Raw genomic sequence first — 12122 nt, 5'->3', positions numbered from 1 at the left:
GACCAGCATAGCAAAACTACTCCAAGAGTGCATCAACGACTTATTCAGGAAGTCACAAAAGAACCCAGAACAGCATGTACAGGGAGTGCAGAATTATTAGGCAAATGAGTATTTTGTCCACATCATCCTCTTCATGCATGTTGTCTTACTCCAAGCTGTATAGGCTCGAAAGCCTACTACCAATTAAGCATATTAGGTGATGTGCAACTCTGTAATGAGAAGGGGTGTGGTCTAATGACATCAACACCCTATATCAGGTGTGCATAATTATTAGGCAACTTCCTTTCCTTTGGCAAAATGGGTCAAAAGAAGGACTTGACAGGCTCAGAAAAGTCAAAAATAGTGAGATATCTTGCAGAGGGATGCAGCAGTCTCAAAATTGCAAAGCTTCTGAAGTGTGATCATCGAACAATCAAGCGTTTCATTCAAAATAGTCAACAGGGTCGCAAGAAGCGTGTGGAAAAACCAAGGCGCAAAATAACTGCCCATGAACTGAGAAAAGTCAAGCGTGCAGCTGCCAAGATGCCACTTGCCACCAGTTTGGCCATATTTCAGAGCTGCAACATCACTGGAGTGCCCAAAAGCACAAGGTGTGCAATACTCAGAGACATGGCCAAGGTAAGAAAGGCTGAAAGACGACCACCACTGAACAAGACACACAAGCTGAAACGTCAAGACTGGGCCAAGAAATATCTCAAGACTGGTTTTTCTAAGGTTTTATGGACTGATGAAATGAGAGTGAGTCTTGATGGGCCAGATGGATGGGCCCGTGGCTGGATTGGTAAAGGGCAGAGAGCTCCAGTCCGACTCAGACGCCAGCAAGGTGGAGGTGGAGTACTGGTTTGGGCTGGTATCATCAAAGATGAGCTCGTGGGGCCTTTTCGGGTTGAGGATGGAGTCAAGTTCAACTCCCAGTCCTACTGCCAGTTTCTGGAAGACACCTTCTTCAAGCAGTGGTACAGGAAGAAGTCTGCATCCTTCAAGAAAAACATGATTTTCATGCAGGACAATGCTCCATCACACGCGTCCAAGTACTCCACAGCGTGGCTGGCAAGAAAGGATATAAAAGAAGAAAAACTAATGACATGGCCACCTTGTTCACCTGATCTGAACCCCATTGAGAACCTGTGGTCCATCATCAAATGTCAGATTTACAAGGAGGGAAAACAGTACACCTCTCTGAACAGTGTCTGGGAGGCTGTGGTTGCTGCTGCACACAATGTTGATGGTGAACAGATCAAAACACTGACAGAATCCATGGATGGCAGGCTTTTGAGTGTCCTTGCAAAGAAAGGTGGCTATATTGGTCGCTGATTTGCTTTTGTTTTGTTTTTGAATGTCAGAAATGTATATCTGTGAATGTGGAGATGTTATATTGGTTTCACTGATTTGTTTTTTGTTAAGTTGCCTAATAATTATGCACAGTAATAGTCACCTGCACACACAGATATCCCCCTAAAATAGCTAAAACTAAAAACAAACTAAAAACGACTTCCAAAAAAATTCAGCTTTGATATTAATGAGTTTTTTGGGTTCATTGAGAACATGGTTGTTGTTCAATAATAAAATTATTCCTCAAAAATACAACTTGCCTAATAATTCTGCACTCCCTGTAAAGAACTGCAGGCCTCACTTGTCTCAGTTAAGGTCAGTGTTCACGATTCAACAATGTGAAGGACACTGGGTAAAAGGCGGAAACCAGTGTTGACCAAAAAGAACACAAAGGCTTGTTTCACATTTGCCAAGACTTTCAGGAAAATGTTCTGTGGATGGTTTGTGTCCCATTACATATAAAACTAACACAGCACTTATTATTTTTAAAGTCACACCCACAGTCAAAAGGGTGGCGCAACCAACTGATAGATGTAGAGGGCACTTACTTTTTCACATAGTGCCGGTTAGGTTTGGATAACTTTAAATCATAATTGGAAAACTGCATTTTGTATTTGCTCTTCGTCTAATGTATATATATTTTGATGATGTGAAACATGCAATGGTGACTAAAAACTAAGAAATAAGAAAGGGAAAAACTAAACTTTAAACTTTCTAGACCACCAAAAGATAGGGATGCAGATTCATATTACAATCATATATTAAAACAATAATTTCTGCAAATACACTTATAGGTGTCCTTGCAGAAAGTTAAATTAGTAGATCAATACCATGTTTATGCATGTGCATATGGAGTTCAGTTTTCAGTTTTCAGTTTTATTTGTCATATGCAAGTTAGCACAGGGTCAACATTGCAATGAAATGTGTTTGACGAGCAGCAGTCACTCAGCAGCATGATACAGTAGGAGAAAATATAATAAAATAAAATAAAATAATAAAGAAAATAGAAAAATAGTAATAGTTCACGGCGGTCAATGACTTCCTAAATCTAATTATAATAACTTTATACAGAATGCATATTACATACTTTGCATACTAAATCATTCTAATGGCACGGGTGCATTTTTAGTGACGTAGGTGCATGTGTGCACATGAGCGTAACATGGATGATTGTGTATTTGTGAGAGTGCTTTTGAGCCATGTTCTCATTAAAAGAGTTGACAGGGTAATGTCCGAGTTGTGTGCGACAGGGGAATGAGGCTGGTGTAATGTGTGCCCAACTGAGGTGCACTCTGTGTGGGCAAGAGGACCAACAAGCTCAGCCTGTCTCCATCCATCAGCGCTGCAGTCTGCTCTGCAAAGTGGCACCTCCGCTGATGTACGAGAGGACTGCTGGATGACTAACGAGCAGACATACATTGATTTGGACACACACACACACACACACGCTCTCGCAAAAAGACTAACCGACACATAGTGCATTCCTACTCATATGGTCACACACATACACACTCTATTCTCCTCCTATTCACTCTGTTGCTTCTTTATATCCATGTCACACATATGAAACTCAGACATACAAGTATGCACTTTAAAAGAAATGCAATTTTTTTCTCACTCCAGGTCTTTCTCTCCCAACCTATTCAAAACACATACACACACCTGAAATACACACTTGCTGTCTGACCTGCTTGAATGTCACAGTATATTTATCACTGCAATCCCTTCTGATCTTCTTCTCACCAGTGAGCTCTGACTGATGTAGATGACTTGTTCCCTGATGACACTAACATCAAAGTCTGATTCATCAAATCTCTCCACTCTGGCACAGACTAATTAGCTCACTTCTTTCTTTTTTTTTTAAACACATTTGCAAGCGTGATTAACACAGGAAGACTGAGGAGAATATGTGGTGGGTGTAAATAAACCGATGGTCATGGGAATCATTACATACTCTTTGCAGTCAGAAGACGTGAAATGCTCTGGGTTACAAGTGCAGTAAGAGTGTAAGAAAGTATGTGTTTATTTATAAAGTGTCTTTCACCGACGCCCGGTTACAAATCACTGTACACAAAATAGAGTCAAATAAATAAGTTAATTAAATGCCATAAAAGCAATACAAAAACAAGTTATCATGCAGAATAGTGGGCGTCGATGGGGAAAAAGGGGTTTTTTGATGATCCATTGTGTGTCAGGAGTGATTCTTCGCGTATTAATCATCAGTTTAAATAACAAACTATTCTCATTTCTCCCTACATTTTATTGCAACTCATTCCTGATGCATTGAGGTGGATCGAATATCAGCAGTTAGCTAGACTGTTAAATCTGGGGATTCAGGAATAGTACTGTCAGGTGCTATTTATCTATTATCTAACACATACGCTGTTAGAGGATTGTTGATTAAAAAGATGATAGGCATCTTATTATGAAATAATGAATACTGCAGTGCCTGTGAATCAAACTTTAAGATGGCTTGGAAACAGGTCTTTGTTGTAGCTGAGTGACATCACAACAACATAAAACTATAACGTGTTACTCTAACTGCTGACACACTGAATTTTATGCAACTAGATTTTATGATGCTGAATAAAAATTAAACTTTTCAAACAGATGTTATGAAGAGGAAGGAACCACTTATATGTGGACCACTATAGGTCCAACACTGACATATATCTCTAAGAAGCTTAAAGAGTTTCTTTTTTTTTATCGAATTTGTTCATTTTGAGGGGAAATCAGTGTGTGGTATATAAGTAAATCTGTCTGTTATTTACTTACTTCAAAACTGACTGCACCAGATCGACACTCATCTCAAATGTCCGTATGATACACTTCCAAGTCGGATATTAGCAGGAGACAGTGAAGCATAGAAAAGCCAAAAGGGGAGAAAAAGTTTGTTACAGTGAATTAGTTACTTTAGAAAGCTTAGGATTTAATTGATAACCACATCACCGGGTGAAAAGGTGTCTTTTCTATAGCTCCATTTGGGCCTAACTCCTAAATATGTTCTTTGACTTAATTTTGGAGGAATAAAATTGTTCAAATAATTTGTAAATCTGTTGTTGACATGACCTTCACAAAGTTATTACTTCTTTGCTATCCATCTTTCACTGTGTTTGCAAATCTTGCATAAAGGCCAGTATCCAACTGTCTAGACAGGATGCTGGTGCTGTTTCTTTTTCACTCTTTGAAATCACACTTCACAGCCAGATGTTACCTTTCTTTTACAACACACTGAGTCGACAAAAAACTGCCTATATGTGTTTTCATGCATAAAAAACAAAACTTAAATCCCTCCCACATCACCACTTCCTTTATGTGATAACAGTTGGTTTTTTGTTTGTTTGTTTGTTTGTTATCTTCTCTTGCCTCCTCTTCATTCCTCTTTTCATTGGGCCCTGAAAGACAGACAGCCAACTTGTGACCTGGACACACAATGTGTCTGTGATATGTTACATTACCCAGTGATGACCAAGTACCCGCTCACACACATACACCAAACATCTTTAATAGGGTAGCAACTCTGTATCTACTCATGCAAACACCGGATGGCATCCTGACAGTATTTATACAGTCACCCACATACGCACGTCCCTCCTTCTGTTCACCCTATCAAATAGATCCTTTTGCATCTTCCAGCATTTTCCACTGGGTGCTGGCCAACCACCTCCTTCCTACCTGGAAGCAAGAGGGAACCTAAACACAGAGACCCTTTTATATGCTCAGGTGTCTCAAATGTCACCATGATCTCAGGAGACAAAGAGCAGCCTCTTCGGGATTCCTTTTAAGTTCTTCAAATCTGAGCGCAATTTTTTTTTTGATCAGTGCACCTGCAGTTTCATGAGTGAGAAAATACCCTCTGAGTACAATAACTGTTTGAGATTACATATATTATATAAAATTCATGTTTGATGATTATTGTATTAAAGATTCTAAAGGACTTTTCCAATACAAAAATCTTTAAGGTCTAACCACAATGTACTTCTAAAGGAGGATTACAAAGACTAAGACAAAGACAAGTGTTGAATTCTTCTTAATTTCTACAGAGGAACAATATTCCACAATATATGCATGTTGAACACTAAGTTACTAGATATTTATTATTTTATAAGTAATTATTTTTTAGCATCATAAATAGCCAGCAACTACAATTCCTCTGTCCAGCCTTGGGTTGCATAATAAGACATTGTGTTGAATCAGTAACTACACTGGTATTTCTTTTGCATCTGCTACACTCCACTCACTGCCTATGTGCTGACAACCAAACTTGGACATGGTAGGTCTGAGTAGGCAGTGCACTGATACCACAAGGGGAAAAAAACAGAAATCAACATGAGATGATTAAGAAGTCATCCAAAAAAAGTCAGTGATAAGTAGAAAATCTTTCTGTCTTTTTGTTATGCCTGGATGGGTTCTCTCTGCATAATATGGCTTACTCTAACAGTCCAAAGGCATATTTGCTACATTAAATGGTGGCAGACAAATTAACTGTAGGTCTGAAAGGCATGTCTGCCTTCACTACATCCACACAACCTCCTCGGAAGTCTTCCTCTTTTTCTCCTGTCTGGCAGCTCCATATTCAACAACCTTTGTCAAATATATCCACTACACCTCCTCTTCACATGTCCAAACTGTCTCTACACCACCTTGCTAACTTTGTCTCCAGACTGCTCAACTTGAGCTGTCCCTCTGATACACTCATCCTGGTGAGTCCCAATGTAAATCTTACAACCTTCGACTCTGCCACTTCCAGCTCCACCTCATGTCGTTCTGTTTGTGCCACCGTCTCCAAAACATATATTATAGCAGGTCTCACTGCCATCTTGTAAACTTTCCTTTTCACTCTCGCCGCAATAATTCTGTCATGGTTTAACACAAGTAGGTAGCCAAAAATGCTGAGATATGTACTAACCTTCTGCAGATAACATTAAAAGTTAATTTACAAACCACACACACAAAACAGAAACCTAAAACTGCAAGGTTTATGATGGATGGATGGATGGATGGATGGAAGGAAGGAAGGAAGGAAGGAAGGAAGGAACAGAAATTGCACCGCCTTGCAGCAACAGCTTCCTCCAGCTGGACAATGTACTCCACTGTGTATCAAAAACATCCCAGAAACTGATCGCAAACATGACAAAGACCCCACGGATGGTTTTGACTTCCAAATTCCCCACATCCAAAGGTGATCAAACATCCCCAAGTCCAAGCCATGTAATCGCTACACCCTACCCAGTGCCTATAGGATATGTCTGACAATGGTGGGGTGTCTCATGCTGCCTCAAGAAAAGATCAAGCTTTTTTGGCGACACAGGAGAAACAATAATATTAAAGTCAGGTTTACATTGGTAGACCAATGTATATCACATACAACATTTAATGATTTTTTTTTGTCCATTATAGTAAATATTACATTGCATTAAAAGTGTCCCAGTTCCAGTTAAAGTCAACAGTTAACGCATAAGCGACTCAGTACAAGCCAGTCTGGTTGAAAGATAAAGTGGGACAGAGGTTGGTCATTAGAGAAGGTGTCCATCCACCTGGCAAATCATCAGGCGATGTTGACATTTTACCTGTCAGCAGACCAAAATGACCCTGGAATCAATTGCTGTTGCACTCACACCATGTGTGACTCATTCAATCTCACACAAACTCTGAAGCGTTTCTGCAACTCGTTTTCAGACACGAAAACAAAAACATGGATGCTTGTATCATCTTAAACTCACACAAGAAAAATGAATAAATAGATCTGAAAAAAATAGGTAAGACATTACCTTCATACACACTAAAACACATGCACAGGAAGGAATCATCTTTTGAGTATAGAACACAAATGCAGACTGTGGCTGGAACCCATTTTAGCAAATGTGATTAGCCCAACACACGCCATCTCATTAAGAGATTGAATCTTAATGCCAGCAGTGTTTCAGTGTGGGAGCATTATTTGGAAAGAAATAAGCCCAGATGCTTATCAGTGTCTTGATATCTGCAGCCCATCAGCAGATATCAGGAGCACATCAGGGATTCCTAAGGAGTGTAGTATACATACTTATAATTCAAATACCTACACACACCATTCAGCTGTTTTCCTACGCATCTGTACGGTGTGGATCTACACACACACACACACACACACACACACACATGCACACGCACACACAGCAGCATCTGTTTCAACATAAGTGCTTACTAATTAAACGATCAAAGGAACTTTTCTTTTATAAATCATGCGCTTTGTGCTGTTTGTGTGTTGGTTCATCACTTACCACGTGTGAATGTGTTTGTGAGTAACACATGTGTGAAGCCATGCAATTCTAAGTTTGTGAAGCCATACATCTACATCACACTGTGGACAAGTTGCAGCGAGATGCTGCATTTACACACTAGCTTTCATTTGTGGTCTAGATGGATCAAAACTATCCGCATTTGAAGAGTTTGCAATAGAAGATGTGATTTGCTATATTCAATTAAAACCAGACTTCAAAGTTTAACTTCAGTTACGCGTGAAGATTCATTAATTCAATTTTTTTTTTTTTTTAGATCAGTGACTTAAGTTTATGTATGTGTTGCTCAAAGGCTTCAAAGGTTTCTTGGGTAACAGAGCAACAAGTTAATGACCCCGGACAAACTACACATGAGAAGAGATCTAAAAACTGACTAACACCAGAAGTGGTGGCGGCAATTAGAGAATCTGACATTCAGATGGGCGTTGTACAGTAAGACACTTTTAAGATCACCGAACTCATGCACATTTCTACTCATTTTGTTGCTGTATTGCCTGATGCTGTTGTCTGTCTAGCTAAAATGTCTGTGTGCTTGCCTGCAGCTTTATATATATATATATATTTATATATATATATATTTGTTTTTTTTAATCACCAATGCACAGACCCAGTGGGGGGTAAACTTAGGCCTGATAGACTGCTGCGCTTCCAATACACTAACGGAAACCGTGAAGAATAAGTGCAATTTTTTGTGGCTAGAAATTCAATTTGCACAAAAGTACTTCCATTATTTCAAAATCATCAGGCCTACCTCTAAATCAACGAAACGCTATTCTAATCAGGAACCATACATTTATTTTGACTCTTCACGACAAAAATTTGCAGTATTCTAATGCATCTACCTCTTTTTACACCTGCTTTTTTTTTACAATAAGTAAATTAAATCTGTAATTTAACCTACTTTTGCCCCTGTCTTTTGCTTTGTTAGGTTTCTGTTTTCTTTCTCCACCACTGGACATTAAAACACATGTTTTCTGACACGGAGGAGTATTTTTTTTCCAAAGCTCTCTTCATCTCACTTAAGCAAATTGTTTGAGGCTTTTAAATCATTTCATACGTGCAGCTGATCCAAAACTACTAAAGTGTGGGAGGCTGCAGTCGTGAGTAGATGTAACAACTTAACCCCTGCGACCTCAGCTGTCCTGCCTGTGCAAATAAAACATCAGCATCCGGCTGTGGAGCCCCTCCTCTGACAGCTCCTCTTCCTTCTCTTCACACGGGACTTGACTGGCACAAGGAATGGATCCAGTGTTTTAATCTGTACCCATAACCATGCTGACACTGGTATGTGTGTGAACGAGTTGCATAGGTTTACTGCATAGCCTGTGTTTAACAGAGAGAATCAAAAGCCACCACAGCAGACAGTGAAATAAGAGCTACTTCCAGAAACCCTTGCTTAATCAGTGCACCAACACCACCTACACACTTCTACTGACAGGTGATCTGCACACCAAAAAGGGAAAAGCAGAGACGAATTTTTGAGGGTTGTCACTGTATATGAGTGCTCAAAAAGCTTTCTCTAAAAATATGACCACAACTGTTGGATGTGGATAATAGATACAGTTTACAGTACGTGTGTGTCATGTTGATAAACATCCTAGGATTCGTAAGAGCAATCCATCCATCCATCCATTCGCTTCCGCTTATCCTTTTCAGGGTCGCGGGGGGCGCTGGAGCCTATCCCAGCTGTCATAGGGCGAGAGGCAGGGTACACCCTGGACAGGTCGCCAGTCTGTCGCAGGGCTAACACACAAGGACAGACAACCATTCACACTCACATTCACACCTAGTGGCAATTTGGATTATCCAATTAACCTATCCCCACAAGTCTTGCATGTCTTTGGACGGTGGGAGGAAGCCGGAGTACCCGGAGAGAACCCACGCAAACACGGGGAGAACATGCAAACTCCACACAGAAAGACCCCGGCCTGATGGTGGAATTGAACTCAGGACCTTCTTGCTGTGCCGCAACAGTGCTAACCACCGTGCCACCGTGCTGCCAAATTGTGATAGTTTAGCTAGATCTTGACAGCTATGAGCAAGAAAAGCTTTGCTTGAATGTTAGCAATAATCCATGGCTAATGGAAACTGCATGAAGAAAGAGGAAGCTGGATGCTATTTTTTTTTAATCAGAAATTTTGATCATGAAGTATTTTCACACCAGAAAAATAACCAAAAAGGAAGAAAAAACAAGCTGTGGTCAGTAGAGGACTGGTTTGAATTTAAGAACTGCAACATGTCAGCTTTAAAATTGTCCCTTCAGGGCTTTTCCCAGTGCCACTCTCTGTAGAAAGAAGTGATGAAAGAACCAAGATCATGCAAGGGAGCAGCAGTTATTACATTTTTCCATTTTCAGCTGACAGTCTGCTGCTCATCTTAAAGAGCTCAAAAACTGCTGGAGCTACCAATAATGTCCTGGAGGATAGTAGCATTGCACTGTGTCTGCTTTTTCTGAACACTAGCACACATGCTTGTTATATTCTAACCTTTTCAGCTTTGTGTTCTTAGTCTTTTCTGCACACCTGGAGCAACAGGTGGTCACATTCAAAAAGTAACATATTCATTCCATTTAAATGTATCAACAACTGGCATAAGACCTTCAAGATAAATAAGGTTAAATCAAAAAGTGTTTACATGATTTTTTGACATGTTGGATGTTTAGAGGAAGATGCAAACATCTTCCATAGAGAAGAAGAAACCACAGAGAGTGATATATAAATGTATCATGACCCAAACTGATCATTATCATCAGCAGAAAAATCAATACAAATTTTGATATCTTGTGTGTTCACTTTTATCCCTGCCTAACAAAATATTTTACTGATTCAGCTTTCAGAGGTGGGGAACTCCTATTCAATCGGAAAGCATAAACATGAGATTCTAAACGACTTGTAGTGTTTAGTTCTGTGCTGCACAAGCATAAGTACTCACACAAAAGCGTGGTAAACAAAAGCCCATTCCCTCGGTCTTTCCAAAACGTTGTAGAGGTAATTCTGGAGCCGCCGGTAGCGTGCGTTTCTGCGGTTGCTCTGCGCGCTGTAGGTCAGCGGCTTCCCCAGCAGACTCAGGCGGGCGCCCTGTTTCCTCTCCGCTCCCACCGCACCTGCCGCGGCTGGAGACAGGAGACCGTCCCCGACACCCACAACGTTATTCATAGTCTGCCGTCCGCACTCCACATCTTTTAGTGGGTAGTCCTGCCCCCGACGTCCAGTCGAGGTCTTTAGCCAGATCCCGCTGCCGCCGCTTTCGTCGCCGGTATGACTTCGCGGCATGGCATAACTAGCGCAAGCGTGGAGTGCGCTGGGAGACCGGCAGGCATTCACGTGTGGCCAAGTGCTTTTGGGCCAGAGGGTGTGTGGCTACTTTGACTTTCACTACACACTAAGTACAACAAAGCAGTGGATGAAGAGTTAAATAACTAATCTATTGGCTGAACAGTTTCACGGTCTGGCTTGAACACTTTGGCCATCTGCGCGAAGCTGAAGAAGAGTTGGGTTATGAAGGTGTGGATCCATCGATACATTTGACGGGGGGGAGGGTTCTCCCACACTCTCTTTGTTACTCAACTCACTCTCACGCCGGTTTGGCTCTTTCTGGCAAAGTGTGTGAAGCCTGCCGGTGCTCTGCTAGTCATGGTGCTCTTTTACGCATCAGACGGGAAGGGCGCAGCACCACCCGCGCCACGAGATTATTAGATGTCGTAAATCTGGACTTGAACGATAGCAGATTTTCAATCTGGGTGATAAATGTTAACCGAAGAAACGTCAAGAGAGATATATATGCACCGATGACGCAGATTTTACGCAGGTGATGAAACTGCCCAATAACCCCCCAAAGAGTGATCACTGTGCTTGGTTTATGTAAGAAAATGCATCAAATAGCAAAATAAAGATACCTTATCTACAGCTAATAACATAGTTTCTTTGAAACGCTTCTACAAAGAAAGAAAGTCCCTCTGGGGGTAAGACTTTCAGAGGAAGTTAACTATGAAGTAGTAGCCTGTAAAGGGAAATACTAAAGAGTGTACAAGGATTAACCTACACACATATGCCTAAATAAAACTTGAATGACTGCTTACACTTAAAGGAGAATGAACAGCACATTAACATTATTACATACTAGGAGAAACAGAGTTTACAGTAAACAGAACTGGACTCAGCAGCTGTAGACAAGCTGGTCCGCTCGGTCCAAAACTATTTCCGCCCAAAACAGAATATGCTTTGCTGGTAACAGCTGCGTCACGCTCTTCCCTACTGACCGATCACGTGACCCGTGGAGAACTACTGCCTTATTTTCCACCTTTACTGGATACATCCAGTTAAATGTACACGATGTGTTCTCGAAAAAAAAACATGAATTAGGCTTGAATTTAAGAGCTGTAATTAATTATTTATTTAATTGCTTGCTTGCCATAATAACTTAAACAACTCCACTTCGGTAGCCCTGAAGCTGAATGGTTTTTTACTCTAAACCTTCTATCTGATCACTTTTCACTAACTTCTTTTGTAT

At 40.7% G+C, this 12122-nt stretch overlaps 1 protein-coding gene across 1 annotated transcript in view; it reads right to left on the bottom strand.

The window, feature by feature from the left end:
• Positions 1-11078, bottom strand: part of kcnq5a (potassium voltage-gated channel, KQT-like subfamily, member 5a) — a 115014-nt gene extending 103936 nt beyond the window's left edge. The window contains exon 1 of the mRNA XM_085369054.1: positions 10545-11078. Coding sequence (XP_085225180.1) covers positions 10545-10885 — 341 coding nt within the window. The 5' untranslated portion in view covers positions 10886-11078. The remainder of the gene's footprint in view (positions 1-10544) is intronic.
• Between the last annotated feature and the right edge of the window lie 1044 nt (positions 11079-12122).

The sequence above is a fragment of the Diplotaxodon limnothrissa genome, linkage group LG13 (genome assembly GCF_057381915.1).
Source record: "Diplotaxodon limnothrissa isolate DT_005_m linkage group LG13, D_limnothrissa_male_GT1.1, whole genome shotgun sequence".
Taxonomy (NCBI): Eukaryota; Metazoa; Chordata; class Actinopteri; order Cichliformes; family Cichlidae; genus Diplotaxodon; species Diplotaxodon limnothrissa.
Note: the sequence above shows the minus strand (reverse complement) of the source record. Positions and strands in the feature narration are given on the sequence as shown.